The 19233-nt window shown below is 39.2% G+C and overlaps 1 protein-coding gene across 2 annotated transcripts in view; it reads left to right on the top strand.

Moving 5' to 3' along the window:
* The window catches only part of LOC109935770 (integrin beta-1-like), an 84419-nt gene that overhangs the window by 40666 nt on the left and 24520 nt on the right, over nt 1-19233 (top strand). For both annotated transcript variants that reach the window (XM_048616166.1, XM_048616172.1), the window contains 4 exons: nt 7371-7460; nt 7571-7711; nt 9329-9531; nt 14541-14779. In XM_048616166.1, the coding sequence (XP_048472123.1) occupies nt 7371-7460; nt 7571-7711; nt 9329-9531; nt 14541-14779 (673 nt within the window). The remainder of the gene's footprint in view (nt 1-7370; nt 7461-7570; nt 7712-9328; nt 9532-14540; nt 14780-19233) is intronic.

Here is a 19233-nt window from a genome sequence, read left to right as displayed (position 1 = left end):
AACAGGTCCTTTTTAAGAAAATTCTGCCCTGGTTTAGTGGTGCTCCATGGTAGAAGCCGGTGACCCTGCTCCACTGTGTAAATAATGACAGAGCTGCATGTTAAATTGAATGAGTGGATAGTGGTGAGGGTGTGAGGAGGAACTTGTTATGAGTAGAGTGCCGATCCTGCTTCGCAATTAGAGAATCTGAGCTTGTAGGTTTTCCAGAAATAAATGATAAATAAAGACAGAAACCATCTCTAAACCAATACAGGTTGTATATTGGGTCCAGCTTAATGTGTTTGTTGATGGAGTTCCGGTTGGAATGCCAGGCCTCCAGGAATTCCCTGGCATGTCTCTGTTTGGCTTGTACTATTATGGGTGTGTTGTCCCAATCAAGTTCGAGACTTGCCAGGGAATTCCTGGAGGCCTGGCATTCCAACCGGAACTCCATCAACAAACACATTGAACTGGGCCCAATATCAAACCACTGAGAAACAGACCCGGAAATAATACCAACCACCCCAGCATATAAATAACAAACAGGACAGAACACCAATGCTTCAACGGAGGCGCACTGATGATGTTAGCTAGCAAGGTGACTAAACGTCTGCATTTAAACACACTGGCTCGGCGAGCAAGTCTACAACCTCATCCACAACCCAAGCTACAAATCTTCTCAAAAACTTTAAACAGTTTATCCCCTTTGATTTCCTTATGGAAATATAGAAAGGAACCACTAGTTGATTGTTTCTGTTTATTTTGAAATGTATATAAATGAAGAGACCCCTTGGCTTGGAATAAACTACTGACACAAATGGGCAAAAACACAGCCTCAAGTTTCTGTAATAAAGTGTTTAATTTAATGTGTATAAGACAGACATAAAATAAAGTGTATTAGAATGTTTTTGGTGCAGAACTGGGATTATGCTGAAATCTTGTAGATGTTAACAAGTTGCATATTCCTTTTCTTTGGTTTTGAAGAAGAATTACATCAGACTCGAAATATTAACTCTGTTTCTCTCTTCACAGTTCCTCCAGCACTTTCTGTTTTATATTTTATTGTACAGTATAGTTCTTTAACTGGCAGTGTATCAGCAAATCTTTTGTATCGTAATGTCATTTCATGAATTGTAGCTTCTTTTACAGCGAATGAACGCATTTACTTTGAACAAAGCCTCCCTATGGTGTTTAAGTGCCAAAGAACAAGACAATATATCCATAAGACATAACAAGACATAATCCATTTGTGTCATTTAAAAGTAATTTTAGAAAGGGAGTGGGATGGTGCATTAAACCACTATTCAATATTTTTAGATAAGAGTGGATCGGCTGCGCAATTTCCATGCCCAATTTCATTGTAGAATAAGCTCAAACTGTATGTGTTACACACTTTTAAAATGATTCATAATCTGTACAAGATGAATGATATAAGATTTGTTTCTCAGTGCTTCAATTGATTGAGACCATTGTCACTACAGACTAAACGTGGCCTACTGAAAATTCCTTGATGAATTGCTACCTATTTGTGTGGTATTTTTATCTAGTAACAATGAAATAATTAAGAATTCCTGTTGCTGCAGTGTGAGTCATTGATATTGTGGATCTTGCTGTCAAAGATAATTGTTCAGTTTTGTTAATATTTGTGAAATTTCAGATGCATCTATATTTTAAACATAAGCAATATAGGTTTCAACAGGGAAGCTACTTTAGAAGTCAAGTGTTTATAAACAGTACTGTTCAACATCTGAATTCTCTGCCACACGATTGTACAGCTGAAGTAATTCAGCTTTTCATCATTTGAACTGGAAAAAATGGCGAATGATTATTATTACTAAATAAATCGCATCGTAAATAAATGCTCTCTCTGCATGAAATAATTCAGCAAGTTGTTACATCAGAAAGAGTTTTCACCACATTCTCCTGAAAGAGATTAATTGGTGCTGCCTTCTTTAGACTGAAATTGCTTACATTTTTAAAGCCAAAAACTGTAGCTGTAGCATGTAGAGTGCAGGATAAAGGATAAATGTAGAAAATAATGATTTTGTTTTTGGCAGACAGGAGGAGCAACTTTGAAGATAAAATAAGGAAGCAACATTAATAAACAACTTAAATATAGCAATAACTGGTTAAACGCTAAGCTTAGTGCTAATGACAGAAAATTAGAATCAAATTACTGCAATTTGCAAAGGTAATGAAAATATCAGCATCCTAGCAAAGCAAGTACAAGCAGGAAATGATGCCAAGAATGAATTAACTGTTTTATGGAATTGATACCTTAGCTTGATAAAGGACTGACATCCTTGTACAGGTTAGTATATGCTGTAAGGTGCTCAGGGTGAAGTTAGTGTGTTGTTCTCATGTGTGTTTTCACACATTCCTGATTTTCTCCTAGCCCAGAGAAAGGTTGAATTTATAACAGATCTCTGAAACTTACATTTTTGTCTGTAGACTACCAGGCCAGGGTAGGAAATAATTTCTGTGGCTTTACACTTTTAGTCACCTTGGTTCAGTTGCATTTTTTTTGTGTCACTGGTTAAAATATCTTTTGGAAAACAGTGAACATTATTGCTGTTTCCTCTCAGTAACAACTGTTAGCTGAATACAGCTTGAGTCATAGAGTCATAGAGATGTCATAGCATGGAAACAGACCCTTTGGTCCAACTTGTTCATGCTGGCCAGATATCCTAAATAAATCTGGTCCCGTTTACCAGCATTTGGCCCATATCCCTGTAAACCCTTCCTATTCATATACCCATCCAGGTGCCTTTTAAATATTGAAATTGTACAAGCCTCCACCTCTTCCTCTGGCAGCTCATTCTATATACGCACCACCCTCTGTGTGGAAAAAGTTGCTCCTTAGGTCCCTTTTAAATCTTTCCCTTCTCACCTTAAACCTATGCCCTCTGGTTTTGGACATCCCCATCCCAGGGAAAAGACCTTGTCTATTTGCCCTGTCCATGCTCCTCATGATTTATGAACCTCTATAAGGCCACAACTCAGAGATAAAGGGTGTTTAAAATATTTTAGATTATTTAGATTTAAAAGTTGAAATGATCCCAATAAGATTATAGAATAATTTAAATAGCCACTTGTCAAGACTGTGTTGTTAATTTCCTAAATTTTTAATTGTAGACTGAAATGTTTTAAAAACTAAGGATGGCTGGAGGATTGCTGCATGTTCAAAAGCAAGTAACCCGACATTCCTTGCACACATTACTCGTACAGCTGTTTATCATCCATTAAGTGCAATGTAGTTTGTGGATGAACTGGAGCCAAAGGGCTGTGTGCCAGTGGAGATTTGGTTGGCAACAAGAAGCTGACGGTCTTTGGAATATTGACCAGTTATCAATGACGAAGATTTCTGCCTGCAAACAGTCACAAAATTGGTTCGTAGGTAACTCAACTGCTTTGGGTTGTGAAGAACTTAGAGAAGCCTTTGGATCATGACCATGTTAGGAGTGCTCTTTCTCTGTTCTCTGTAGTAAACCACATTAAACCTGAAGAAAATCAACAGTTGCAGGAAGCTGTGACATTTTAGTTGATAAGCCAGAGACCTTTTATAAGTGAATCAGCCACCCTGTGCCTCTTCCAAACCAGTAGCAGCATCCAGAGAAGGATGACTGAGAAGCAACATTCTGACCAGTGCAAGAATTATAAGAATCAGTAACCCTTGTGAGCAAGAACCACTGAACTGCTTTCCTAGTTTTTCCATTTATCCATAAACTATGTCTTTCTTTCTTTGTCTGTATGCTTATGATTATGTGTGTGTGAGAGGGGTGTTTATGCATGGATTAAAGTTTTAATTAGCAGAGTTATGTGCTGATGGTTCAATACCATTTAATTATGATTAGAGTTTAATTATTTGTAATAAATAGCACTTTTGTGACATACAGAAACTGCTCCATGCTTCCAGTCAACTCAGTCTAAAAGAAAGTGGGGAATTTTGTGTAGTTTAAATTGTGTTACCAGGAATCGCATGTTTTGATTCCCAATGTGCTGCTTCAGTAAGTTGTGAGATACCAGTAATCCACTAGATAAGCACAATAGTTCTGTTAATGCTCTAATAATGATTTGAGAACATGATCAAGTTATTTAGCTGACTTTGTTCATCCATGTTCCAGATTAGCATAGACTGTTTTCACCATCTTCTTAATGGTAAACTCTGATTCTTGTTGTATGATGGACCCTCACCTGAGTCACCTTTTTGAAAGCTACAACAGGTAGATTTACTACTAGCATCCTCCTTTTATTTTGGGATCTATATGACCTGAATTGTCTTGATCAGTAGATGAAGTCCACTTGCCAATCTAATGAGATTTTTTTCGTCATAAACAAGATGCAGGATAGGATCTTCCCAGTCCCTGAATGGTATGGCCTTGGTGAGAAATTTGAGAGAATCAGATGAGATGTCCAGTGTGGCCCTTCTTGATCTGGACAGCCCCTTTATCCAAGCAACTACTGGACGTTGAGATGAGACTCTAATTAGTGAGTGTTGAAAGACCCACTTGTGTGGATTATCACTCATTATCATCCTCATTATTACTTAATTTTACCTCATTAATATTGCAGCCTCCCATTCTATCAATCTCTTGATGGAAACTAGATACAGAGAATTCTGCACATAAAAGTCAGAGTGCATGGAACTGATTCCCATCCAACTTAATCCGCATGTATATTGTAAAATGCGTTTATGTGCAAAGACGTAGGGCTAGGAGGAGAAGGGTTCAGTACCCATGAAGCACTTACAATCTCCTACTATCTCTTTGCAACTTGCCTTCATCAGAATAAGGTCTAATGTCCAAGTATCATGCCTTCATTTCATGCTATTATTCTGCAGCCCTCCTTGTCAAAGTGCTCCATGTCCATCTGGTTATTCCCCACTCATGTTCATTGAATGTGTGATTGATGGATCAACCACAGAGGGATTATCGTCACTGTTGCTGTGATATGACAAAAATGAAGAGAAATGAAAGTGGGCCAGATGCAGCAGCAAGCCTAGGACCAGCAGCAACCACCAGCAGATGCTGAACAGCCTCCCCATCTAAAGGTCACAGCTGAAGCTCCCCTCATGATCTGTAGGCGATACAGGAGGGCCAGAGAGTTTTGTCCTCAATGCAATTTCCTCCAGATGAGCAAGGGACAATGTCAGCGCAGATTTCAGATCTCCTAGGACACTGTCACAGAACTGTGTCAACTGCTGGAGCAGGACCTGCAGCCCAAAAGCATAAGTGGCCATCCTATCCTGGTGGCTGGCATGGTGCCACTGCACTGAACCTTGATGCAATTCGCTCCTTCCATGAATCCACTGGGGACCTGTGAGGGATCTCTCAATTAGCCATACACAATGTATCGAGGCTGTTAGCGAAGACTGATTTGTTCCAGATCACACTGCTTCATCTTGTTTCCCCGTGACACCGGCCAGTAGGATTCAACAAAATAGCTGGCAGGGTTCTATAGACTGTACACAAATCACATTGAATGGGCCACATCGTAAAGCAGTTTAGATCATAATAGAAAAGTGTTCTATTTCATCAAAGTGTAAGTGATCTATGATCATTAAAATCCACATACAAGTAGATTTTCTCAGAGGGTCATGAAAATCTCAGCACTGTAATCACTTTTTTTTACAAGTTTAATGAAGAAAGGCAAGAAATTTGAATTGGCAGTGTGTTTGACAGTTTAAAAGTGATACTGACTACCATACCAGTTTTAGTAGCACCTAATTATGAGAAGTTATTTACACTGGCTGTGGATGCCAGTATTGTATTGGTGCAGTGTTGTTCAGGAGGATGAATGTGTATCAACTTGCCCATCAGTTACTTTTCCAAGAAATTAAATATACATCAACAGAAATATTCAACAATGGAGAACAAAACACTGAGCATGATCCTAGATCTACAAAATTTTGAGCTCTGCATAGCAAATAATTCTGCATATGTTGTTAATATAGACCATAAGAGTTTGTTTGTTTTGGAGAGATTCCATGACAAGAATTTATGACTGTGCTTCATTGGAGTTTTATGCAGCAACCATATAAATCTACAAGCTATGCATGTTATAGGAGAAGACAATTTTATAATAGATGTTCTATCTAAAGGAAATGTGAAAGAGAAGGAATACCATGAGAAAAATTGACTTGTGTAGAATACAATTCTGAAAGTCCTTTGTCTAATTTAAATATGTTATTATTGTTAAAGTGAAATAGAAGTAGTGAAAAAAGAAATGATGGAGAAAGAAAATGCCTCTTAAGAATTTCTGTTTTTTTTCTGGGGTGGAGAAATAAAGGTTGAGAATTTGGATTTTAAAGTTGGGGTAGATGCATTTTAGGTTCACTTCTGTGAACATGACTCACGTTCTTAACAGAGGTCAGAAAGTTATTTTGTAACAGTGAGTACAAATAGGATTTGTAATTTAAATGTCTTGATTAGTTATTGCAAATGATTACAAAGTTGATTTTTTAATTACCTACTCTGGGTGCCACAGAGTAAGTTAGGAGGCTTAGTCTAATGGAAGCATGCAAAATTATGAAGGATTTAAATAATGACGGACTGATCTCACTAGTTGTTAGGTCAGTAATAAATGACTTTAGATTCAGGATTATCACTGTAAGAATGTAGATCTGGAAGGAATATCTTCTCAAAGTGGGGTGTTAAATAAGGAATGTGTAGTGCCAATGACAATTGAAAAACAAGTAATGATACTATTAAGAGGGAGTTGGATAAGTATTTAAAATCGAACATATGAAAGGATTTGGAGGTATGGTTGACTGTAATTCTATTTTGTGTCCCTATCAGCTAAAATTAGCAGATGTCAAATATACTGAACTGTCTAGTTTTTCTGGTGCAGTTTCTGTGATGAATTTCCCGATGCTGAGTGCTCCCCCTTCCCCAGTGTACTGATCGCACAGTAGGGGAAAACTGGATAACAAAGCTTTCCAACCCTTTTACTTCTCAGGCGGCCTTCTTCCTCTTCTGGCATAGCACAAGCGATCTTTTGCTGCAACAGCACCTGCATTTTCATTATGGTCAGCCCTCATCTCTCACTTGTTGGCTACTTTGAGCTTGCTGTGAATACATAATAACATCAACCTGAGAAACTAGGCCAAAGTTATACAGCTTTGCATTCGGTAAAAGTGCTGCTCTAACTGTGTAGGGTTGGATTAGGGAAGGTATTCATTCGAAATCTTATATAGGAATGATTTTTATATTTAACATTGAAAAGAGAATTAGCACCCTTAAGCTCTGATTGTTCATTCTTCAACATTTTGTGCCTATTTCTGTTGCTATCTTTTATTCACAAAGAGAGAATTCAAGGAGCTTAGCATGATTATTAAAGCTGCAGCCTGTAACAATATGACAAGATAAAAACCTGCTTCTCTATTTTAATAGATGTTTCATGATTCAATTCCAAAATCTGAAGTGGGCATTCTGACACTGAATTCTAGTAATATAATCAAGTTAATCCTTGATGCTTATCATGTAAGTACTGACCACTATAGTGATCCTTGCATCAAAATCTGCCCAACATTTTGTACTGATTCAGTACCTAACAATATAACGATGGCTATGTTTTCACCTTTTTTTTACAGGATTTGTCCTTTGATGTGATCTTGGAGAACAGCTTGTTGCCAGAAGGAGTGACAATACATTATACAGCCTACTGTAACAACAATACTGTACATACAGGGGAACACGGCACCAAGTGTTTAGGGATTCACATTGGTGATAAGGTAATGTGGAGGTTGCAGTGAATGTAATGTATGTTTGCACATCAGTTGTGATCAGTAATACTTGATTGGTAAACCATCTGAAGAATTACTTTGTATGCACTGTTTGGCAAGTGAAGAAATGTCTTAATATCAATCTGATCAGAAAATGATGGACCACATTGGGAGCAAGCTGGCTGATGGGCAGAGGCAGTGTATGATTGGGTGTGATGATAGGGATTACCATCCCCATTGCTTATCTACTTGTACTGGAGCTTAGCAGAGGCAGCTTAGGTTTTGCAGAACCCACTGCCCATCTTGAGCCAACTGTGTAAGTGGCCAATCAATGGCCTTCTAATGCTTTCTCCTCTGTCTCTGGTAGTGTGTCACAAGGTAGAGCGTGGCCCCCTGCTGCATGCTCTGGGAAGGGGTAACCTTCTGTGCACTCAGCCTCTGCCTCTGTTTCAAGCGCACACCCTCTTTTTTTAAGGTAAGGGGCAGGAGGTTTAAAGGAGATGTAGGGAAACATTTTTTCACCCAGAGGATGGTGGGAATCTGGAAGTCACTGCTTGTAAGGATGGCATAGGCAGAAACCCTCAAAACATTTAAGAAGTATTTAAATGTGCCCTTGTGATATGAAGGCATTCAAGGCTATGCTTTATTGCAGCTCAATATCATTGTGTAAGGCTTCTTTCTCTTATAATCCAGTCTCTTTGCAATAAAGGCAAACATTCCATTTTCCTGAATTGCTTGCTGTATCTATGGATCAACTTTCTGTGATGTGTGTGAAAGGGACCATTTAAATACCAACATTTCCTAGTCTCTCATCATTTTAAAAAAATGTTCAACATTTTATACCAAAGTGGATACTTTCTCAATTCACACATTATATTCCATCTGCCAGAGCCATGCCCACTTACTAAGCCTATGAATATTAATCTGCAGAGTCATTGAGTCCTTCTCACAGCTTATTTTCCCTTGAGCTGGTTCCTAGGTAACCCATAATGCTAGAATGGGCACCTCCCCAATACGCGTGGCATCTTATCAAAGTTGAGTCGTTTAAATCACAGCCACTTGCCAAGAAGTGGTGAAATTTGCATCTCATCAAACATTGCACAACAATGCTTTGGAGTTCTTGCATGGATACCGCCATCAAGATTTGTATATTTAAATATTCAACAGGTTTAAATCTAATATTAGAACGTTATTTTCCTCCTTATGGATTAATACAGTACGATAAAGCTACTTTACTGATAGAATCTATGAATAGATTGTCATGTGTGTTCTTTTGATGTTATTACTGCATTGTACAACGAATTTGTGATTTCAGTTTTAAATTCTAATTTATTCTTCTACATGACCTGAAACCTATGGATGTTCTTAATTTCCTCAGTCTTTCCTTCTTCCTGTGGGCTTAAGGCTTTTAAATCGCCGGCTTATTGCAATTTAATTATCATTTCTTAATTCACCACTTCATTTTCCTTTTTGCAACCTTGAAGATTTCTGTTCTGTGGGTTTTGGCCCCTCACCCTTGATTTCTCAGTAGTAAAATATTGGCTGCGTTGATCTGTCTGCAGCAGCACCTTACTTGTAACTCTTGCAAGAGGACCAATTTTTAAAATGCCATTCCGGTCTTTCCAGGTGAACTTTGACATACGTATCACAGCAAAGAAATGCCCAAATGATGGGCAGAAATCAACTATTCAGCTCAAGCCATTGGGTTTTAATGAGAAAGTGGAAATCACTCTGAAGTTTTTATGTGAATGTAAGTGCCAAAGGCAGGGAATCACAAAACATCCAGATTGTAACGAGGGGAATGGAAAAATGGAATGTGGAGCCTGTAAGTAAGTGATCAAGTTATTCAGCACAATATTGAGTACAGGGAAAATTACATAAAAACAAATAGAGAGGTGATGACATGATGGCATTATCTGCTGGACTAGTAATTCATAGATAATGTTCTGGGGATGTGGGTTTGAATCCCACTATAGTAGGTGGTGGAATTTGAATTTGATAAAATCTGGAATAAAAAGTTTAATGATGACAATGAAAGTATTGTTGATTGTTGTAAAAATAATCATTTGGTTCACTATGTCCTTTAGGGAATGCAAACTGCTGGTCTGGCCTACATGTGACTTCAGACCCACAGCAATGTGGTTGACTATTAACTGCCCTCTGATATCTCTAACAAGTCACTCAGTTGTATCAAACCACTGAAAAATCTCCAAAATGGAATGAAACCAGATGGATCGCCTGGTTTTGAACTAGTCAATGGAAATGACAAGGGGCAAACTTAGCCCTGTCAACTCTGGAAAGTCCTTTTTCACAACATCTGGGGCTAGTGCCAAAATTGCGAGAGCTATCAATGACTGAGCACCTATAGCTGTTTGGAGTAGAGAATTCTTCTCATCCTAGCCCCAAATTCCTCACCCTTTTATTGTCACTACAAGTTGAAATATTCTAACAGTAGGCTAACCAGATTTTATAAAGTTTCAACATAGCTTCTCTGGTTTTGTAGTCAATGCATCTACTCATGAAGCCAAGGACCCAAATTATAATGTCTCGAGAAAATGTACTAGGAATGCTAATGCAACTGGAGGCTAACAGCCCCTTGAAATCGATGGCCTACAACCAAGGGTTTTAATAAAGTGGTTGCAGAGATTGAAATTTTTTGGAACTCCCTCAATTCTGAAAGGATCCCATTGGTTACAAAATGTTCTATGACTTTCAGAACCAACCACTGACAGCTAATTATTGGGCTGGGGTGTTGCCACCAAATCCCTTTATACATTGAATGGAAGAGCCTTTATGAAGAAAAGTGCTAAGGGATGTACCATTAATGAGTCTTAACAAGAAGAGGCATCAAGTTTAACAATTGTATTGTTGATATTGCATGATGGAGAAAGTTGCAAGTTATATTGGCTTGTTAGACCATTGGGAGCTAAAATTGGCATATCTCACCTTGCCGGACTCTTTGATTTTCCATGATGAGATCATCAGATTGGGTGGAGCCTAATACAATTTCCAACATTAAGAGATCACCAAAATTACCTTAAATGCCAGAAAAGTAAAAATGAACACCATGATTCAAGACAGGAAGCAGAACACCTTCGGCCAGTTAATCTAATATCTGTCTTTAGGACAATGCTGTAACCCACTATTGAGGGAGTAGTAGCAGGACATTTTAAGATTCATTGTACAATCAGGCAGAGGCAACATGGTTTTGTGCAAGGGAAATCATGTTTGGGAAATTTATCGGAGTACTTTGACAAGAAGGGTGGATAACATAGAATCAGTAGACGTAGTGTATACAGATTTCCAAAAGGCATTTGAAAAAGTGCTGTAAATAAACGCTCCCACACAAGATGAGAGCTCATAGAGTTGGAATAATATATTAAAGTAAGTAAAGGATTGGATAACAAATAGGAAACAGTGTGTTGGGATTTTCAACTTGTCAAGCTGTAACTAATGGAGTTCCACAGACATCAATGCTAGGCTTTCAAATATTTATCATCCATATTAATGACTTGGACGAGGAGATGACTGCACTGTAGACAAATTTTCTGATGACATAGGGATAGGTAGGAAAGCAAGTTAAGTGGATGATACATGTGCCTGCAAAGAAACATAGATTAGTTGAGTGAGCAGGTAAAAATTTAACAGATGGAATACACTATTTATCAATCGTGTTACAGCCAATTTGCATTAACGAAATACCCGTTATAGCAGAAATACTGTATAATGCGAAAAGATGTGAAATTGTCCCTTTGATAGGAAGAATAACAAGATAGAATATGATTTAAACAGAAAGAGACTGCAGAATATTAGACTTTGTTAGAAAGACGGTGATGAAATTTGCTCACAAAGGTCATCTTTGAGTTGAGATAAGCATTTCTGGCATCATGCCATTACTTGTAAAACTTGAATTGTTAAACCCTGCTTTGGAAGACTAGGCTCAGCATGAGGAAAGACTGCATTAGTTTTTTTCTGGGCAAGCAACATTGGGGCAAATGAAAGGCAATGAGTAATTCTCCTGACATCTTGTGGACCTGCAGCTTTTTCAGTTATTAGGAGCCTAAATTTTCCGGAGGCACCAGATACTAAAACCTTTTAAGAGTTGACAGATTTAGCTAAGGAATATTATGACCCCAAGCCTCCCACATGTATTTCTGAGATGCTATCAGTTTTACTTGGCAATTCGAGAACCAGGGGAATCTGTATCAGGATTTTTAACTAGGTTAAGACAATTATTATCCCTTTTAGCTGAAGCCCAACTGGACTTAAAACTTCAAACACTATAACTGGGTGTATAAGAGGTGAGTACTGAGATAATGGCATTAATATCAATTAAATGAACTGCATCATCTCAAAGAAAAAGAACCAGTCTGTGTCCTTGGACTGAGAGGGGGATGGATATAGTAATTGTAATGAGGTCACCCAGGTGGACCTCATAGAATATGAGTTCCCTGAATGGGCTGTTATTCTGATCCAATCAGGGAACCCTGGCTGACAGATGTAAACAGGAGCATGAGACACCCTATTCACTCTGAGAGCTTGTTCTGAGTGAGCTGGATCAGTGTCAAGGACACTCCACATGTAAACAAAGGGTGACTTAGTGATGGAATACTGGTCTCTGGGGAGTTATTTCAGGGAGGCAGAGTATAAAGGTGGTGATGGCTTGCTGCAATGAGGAAAGTCATTTTGAGTACAGTGTACAGGTGATCTCCTTACTTAAGTCTGAATATGCCTGCAGTAGAAACTGTTTAGAGAGGATTCATTGAGCTAGTAACAGGAATGAAGAGGCTGGTGTATGAGGAAAGGCTGATCGGGACCAATCCAAACCCATTCAGAGTTTAGAGGAATAAGAGACAATCTTTTTGAAATTTAAGATCCTGAGGGGATTTAACAGAGAGAATGTTTCCTCTCATGGAAGAACTTAGGATGAAGGGACACAGTTAAAAGTAAGGGATTTCCCATTTAAGATGAGGAAGAATTTCTTCTCTCATATGGTTGGTAATCTTTGGAATTTTCTTAGCCGAAAGTAGTTGCAGGTGGGTCTTTGATTATACACAAGGCTGAATTGGACAGATTTTTGAAAGGCAGGAGAAAGCAGCTAAAGGGCACAGTCAGATCAGCTACAATCTTATTGAATGAGGGGTAGGCTCAAGGAGCTGAAACACTGACTACTGCTCCTACTTTCCAGTGAGATTCTTTACTAACTGCTCTCTTAGAGTGTCCTGCCACTTGTAAAGTTCTGTTCACGTGAACTAACAGGTTTCTCTGTCCCTGCATATCCTTCAGAATTTTACCTGAAATTCTGCCAATTCTGAGGGACTGAAATTCAAGGCTGAATTGCCTTTTTCGGAGCAAGTCTGCCTAATTACACAGCCCTGCATGACTCATTATTGGGTTCAGCAATTATGGACAGGATTGAATTCATCCTGGTCTGGCAGCATCTGTGAAGAGAAATCAGAGTTAACCTTTTGGGTCCGGTGACCCTTCCTCAGAGCAGTTCTGAGGAAGGGTCACTGGACCGGAAACGTTAACTCTGATTTCTCTCCACAGGTGCTGCCAGACCTGCTGAACTTTTCCAGCAACTTCTGTTTTTGTTCCTAATTTACAGCATCTGCAGTTCTTTTGGTTTTTATTGAATTCATCCTGATGTTTTTATTTGTGGACAGAACATATTTCCCACATTGTCAATTAGATGCCAGTGTTATAGCTGTACACAGCAATGGATTAATTAGGAATGTGTTTTTTTTTCTGGAGCACAGGTTTAACATGCCCAATGCCTTCTCTCTCCAGGATTATTTTTAAATATTTGATTCCTGCAGCATTGCTTTGAACATAATCTTCCTATTCATCCACAGATGTTCTCTGGTTGAGAATTTGCTTACTGTTTTTCCTGATAATCTTGTATTTGGATGCTCTGAGAGTCGGTGTGGACTTGTTGGGCCAAAGGGCCTGTTTCCACACTGTAGGGATTCTATAAAAAAAATTAAGTATTTCCTACTGAGTGAATCAACACAACTGAGAACAGCAAAAGCAAAATACTGCAGATATGTGAAATCCAAGAACAGAAAATGCTGGAAACTCACAGCAGATCTGATAGTGTTTCAGGTCGTGAGAACTGACAAAAGTCAGGAATGTAATTGTTTTGAGCCAGTGAAAAGGTGGAGAGTGGGGAAGAACAAAAGGAATAGTCTTGATAGAGTGCAAGGCAGGATAGGTTAAATAGGACCCATTTCTGAAAAAGGGTCCTTACCCGAAATGCCAACTTACCTGCTCCTCTGATGCTGCCTGGCCTGCTGTGTTCATCCAGCTCCACACTGTGTTATTTCTGACTCCAGTATTGGCAGTTCTTACTATCTTTCAATGCAAGGAGTCCATTTAAGACAGAGATAGGACAGAAGTTCTAGTGAAGAGTCACCAGAGTCAAATCATCAATTAAAATTCTCCCCACAGGTGCTGCCAGGCCTGCTGAGCTTCTTCAACAATTCTTGTTTTTCTTTAAGACTGAGATAGATAAGTTCTTGATTAGTAATGGGATCAAAGGTTACAGAGAAAGGCAGGACAAATGGCAGAGCAGACTTGATAGGCCAAATGACCTAATTCTGTTCTGCTATCTTATGGTCTCATGGTCTTAATATTAAGAAAGAAACAAGAGCAAAAAGAAAACACAAAACAAAAAGGGGACATTAGTCAGCTCAATATTGCATCCAGAAAACTGTTAATTTCCCAGTACAAAGTTTGAGGTGATGTTCTTTGAAACTAAAAGTGCTTGTTTTTAAAGAAGAAACTAAGATCGTGATTTCCTGAAGCTGATTTTTAAGACTTAACTGTTTCATTTCAGATGCGATAGAGGATGGATTGGTCGATTTTGTGAATGCAACGTTGATGAAGTATACAGTGAGGATATGCATGCCTCATGTCGAAAAGATAATGCGTCTCCAATTTGCAGTGGTAATGGATATTGTATCTGTGGGCAATGTGTCTGCAAAAAGAGAGAAAATCCCAATGAGCTCATCTCAGGCAGATATTGCGAATGTGATAACTTCAGTTGTGACCGATCCAATGGACTGATCTGTGGAGGCAAGTGTACAGCAGAATGAATAACCTACCAGTTTTTACTTTTCCATAATATGAGCAAAGTACTGTGGATGCTGAAATAAAAACAGAAAATACCGGACAAGCCTAACAGCTTTTGCAGTATCTTGTGGAGAGATATACAGAATTGACATCTTGAGTCCAATATGACTCTTCCGATGACTTTCTGGTTATTTGCTATATAAATGCGCCATCTTGCTCTCATGCTAACATTCCCACCCTGGGCCTGTTGTAGTGTTCCGGTGAAGCCCAACACAAGCTGGATACACAGTGCCTCATTTTCTCCTTAGAGACATTACAGTCTTCAGGATTCAATATTGAGCTTATCAACTGCAGACCATAATACTTTCTTCCATTTAGATTACATCTACCTTACCCACTCCATGCCTTGTTTGCATTGGCTTAATCTATGCAGAGCAGATCAATTTTCTATTATTCAAACCTACTATTAACATGTATTCTGCATTGATATTCCATCCTCCCCTACCATCCCTTTGTCATTTACTCCAACACCTTCTCCATCTGTTTCACTTGATTGTCCGCCCCTTCTGTCAACAGTATAAAAACAAGACCCCTTCAGTTCCAAAGAAGTCATTTTGTGCTTGAAACATTAACTCTGTTTCTCTCTCCACAGATGCTGCCTCATCTGCTGAGTTTCTCTTGCACTTTCAGTTTTGTTTGCTTTTCCATATGCTGGTTCTTGGTCTTCATAATCTGAACTTGTTTGTAATTTATCACAGATGTTTGTTGTGAAAGTCGGTAAACATCACTGGGTGTTGTTACGATCCTGGATCCAACTGCCACATTTATGTTATGATCTGGCTAGGGCCCAATAACTTCCATTTTTAAAGTTTAAAAGAAAGTGTGAGATGCAGAAAACTTAGTAAGAACACAAAATCACGTAGTTATTCCAAAGTATATTTTAATATTCAGAGTTAATGTTGGTAAATATGGGTAACGGAGAATGATCAGACATTCCACAGTCGCATCAAATGGATTTCACAGTAATTCCCCTTTATTATATAGGGGTGGCTAATTCAAACTCTTCACTGACAAATGGTGTCTATGAGCCAGTCCTTCCTTCAAGTATTCTCTCAAGCTCCAACCATGTTCAGTTGCATCAAGCGAATGCTCACGCGAGTTTTTCATCTCCTAATCATTCAGCTGCACCAAATTATTAATGCTCGCTGGCTTCTTCCGAGATTCTTGTGGCTTCCCTTCAACACGGAAGGCCAGGGACCTCCATTTTCTCAGCTTCCCAGGACTTTTTCTACGTATTGATTCCACCACTTAGCTGCCTAGTGACTCCTAGAACTTTCTCTGGAGTTCTATTAGCATAGAGCAATCAAACTGATCCTTATTGAGTCCCTTACACAGAATCCATTTAATTCAGCTGGACAGCTGCGTCACTTGTAACATGGGGTCTGCTTCTGTCACTCTCTCGCATCCTCGCTCATTGTAACCTTTAAACTCCTCTTAGTGACTCCTGAACTCTCCTGAGGGACCTATCGAAAACCTTGTGATAAGTCCCTCCGCTCTATTGCTGGGCAGAATTGAATGTCGGCAGCTGGCAACTCCTGGAACTGGCTGTTCCATAAATGTTACTATGCACTGATTGCTGGTTTGCTCTGTAGAAACCATAGATACACACAGATGATTTCATCACAGTTTAAAGGATGGGTAAGATGTGTGAAGTAAATGGAAATAGCTTTATTTTTTAACTTAGCCAAGCTAGAAACTCAGCAGCTAATCCAGATCCATTTTATTCAATTCCATTGACTCAGCTGAAGTAGATGGGCTAAGTGCACTGACCCAAAAGAAGATCAATGGCAGGATTTTTATTTGTGGGTTAGTTGTGCAGAGTTAGGAAAAATCCCAGCTCCGTGAACCCAACCTTTAAAATTGTCCACCTGTATTTCTGTGCTTTTGGTCCAGGGGCCTGGCTAGATTGCAAGTCAGGCTGAGCAACCTGGTAAGAGGCTGAGATGCTGCCAAGATCTCAAGGGGGCTGGGTGGACGGCTTGCCTTGGGATTCTGGCACTATGATCAAAGTTTAAAAATATAGATCAAAACATAAAGCAACCCATCTGCTCTCACCATCTTCAGTCACCTCCCTCACTCTCCATGCCCCATTCATACCTACAAATTTCAATGTACTCATCTCCATTGTCCGTCATATCCTCTGTGCCAACCTATGCCCATCTACTCACCCTCTAAGGCCACTCATGTCTCAACATCGATGGACCCAATCCCTTGACCTCACATTCTTCCTATGCACTCCATGCCAATCTGTCCATTCTCCATGGCCATTCATACCCCATGCATCCAATGCTAATCTTCCAATCCCCATGGCCACCCATGACAATCTACCGGTCTACCATGGCCTCTCATACTCAAACATCCCTAGTAATCCTATAGCCCCTTATAGCCCTATATAATCAATTGAGTGCCAATTCATAAAACGCTTTGCCCAGCCCTCAGCTATTATTTAGCATGGAATACCTCAAGAGTCATGCTGACAGAAAATTGAAGTTACCAGTCTTTGAGGATATCACCATTAGAAGAACGATAATGCAAAATACAAAATTTGTTACATTCAAAAAAGCATTTTTATTAAAATTCTTCAATTTATCTTTATGTAAATAATAATTTGAGTCAAGTACTCAATGTCTTTTGTGTGCAAGCATTTCCATTCAATAATCAGCTAGAGTTGTCCGTCAATAGGTATTCCATTGCAAAATTGATAGTTTGGGAAATCAGTCATGCAGCATAAATGCTTTAATGTCTGTACAGGCACTCTGAAATAGCAAGCACTAACTCCATTGTTTGGACAGTTTCTTGACAATGTTGCCAAACCCAATGAGTATATGCAGTTTTTATACACAAGCATATCTTTTTACAATCCCAAATGGTGCCTTACCTCACCTTAGGTGTCCTCAGAACAGATCTAATGGGATACCTTACGTCTCCAAAAGGGGAGAAATATAAAGCGTTCTTTCAATCCTTGCCCCTTTTATCCCCTCACCCCCTTCACCTATACACACTCCTCATGCAGCTCAATGCCCTGAACAAATCCCCTGTGGTCCTTCGCAATCCTCTACCAACTAAGACCCACTACTCTTTCCCCTTCATGTATCATGGAAACTCATTTGTTATTCACAAGTGCCCATTTGCAGGGAAAGACTGTAGTTCTATTTCTATAATTTCTACATTTTAGGCTACACTCTATTGAGAAGAGTACTGACATACATAAATGCACATTCTAACACTTGTTGACTCTCCTTGACAGGTCAAGACTTGTTGACACTTTGTGACACAAGTTGAGACACCTTGACAGCTCTTGACAAACTGGACAAGATCATGGGATTTATGCACTTTTTGCACCCAATCTTCTCCAGTTAATAGTCCCAAAGGGCACCTTGCACACCCCATCAAAAGGATTCCTGACCCCCTACCCCACGGTATGTTGGGGCCATATCCATAAGGGTACCTCAGCTCTCCAGCGGGGCACCATGCAATTGAAAAGACATTCACTCAAAACAGAACTCTTCTTACTCAGTCTAATCTTGACACTCTAGATTTCCGATGGCAGTGCCTACAAAATTCCATTTTACTGGAGGCATGTGGTCATTTAAATGGACAGCTGCCTCCAGGACCCATGCGTACACAAGCTAGGACCCACTCCTGCAAAAAAAAAATGAGAGCTGCCAGATTTGAATGCAGAACTTGTGATTCCTGAGTTCTGAGGTATTTTTGCCTCAGTGGAGAAAGATCTCTGTTGTGGCAAAATTCAGCCCTTGGGTTTTTTTGTAACTATTATGACTATTAGAAAAATGATACCATGATCACTGAAGCCAGTGCTGATCTGAGATGGGATTCATAAACTTCTGAATTTGTTGATGTATTTTGGTTGATTTGTAAAGTTAAAAGATTCCATGGGTATAGGGGTCATTACACTGATCTGTAGTGCGGGGTTGAGAATGTAGGTTTACACTGAGAGTTCTTCACACACTGCCCTGGATCTCAGTAACCTGATGAAGCCCAATGCTTCATGGATCTCAGTAACCTGATGAAGCCCAATGCTATTGGTTGCACTTGTTTAATCTCATTTTCAAAATAGTATTCGCAATGTGAGGGAGAAAAGGGGGGTTTATTTAGGATGCTGTCATTCTTGGAGGCCAGGGTATGTGATGTAGGTACAATAAAGAAAGTATTCCAGACACATTGAAACAAGGATAAATATTCACATGCCTAATTTGCAGTAATAGAGATTTTCTGATTGGTACTGTTGATTCCACAGGCACAGAATGAGTCCAGAGAAATTGAAATATAGGGTCAGCAGGTTTTAATTCTGCCGGATTGCTTTAGCCCACACAATTAACTTGGTAAAGCATTGATGCAGAAATAATATTTAATTTAATATTTATTCCAGTTTATAG

The sequence above is a fragment of the Rhincodon typus genome, chromosome 2 (assembly GCF_021869965.1).
Source record: "Rhincodon typus isolate 14 chromosome 2, sRhiTyp1.1, whole genome shotgun sequence".
Taxonomy (NCBI): domain Eukaryota; kingdom Metazoa; phylum Chordata; class Chondrichthyes; order Orectolobiformes; family Rhincodontidae; genus Rhincodon; species Rhincodon typus.
This window is presented reverse-complemented; position numbering and strand designations above follow the sequence as displayed.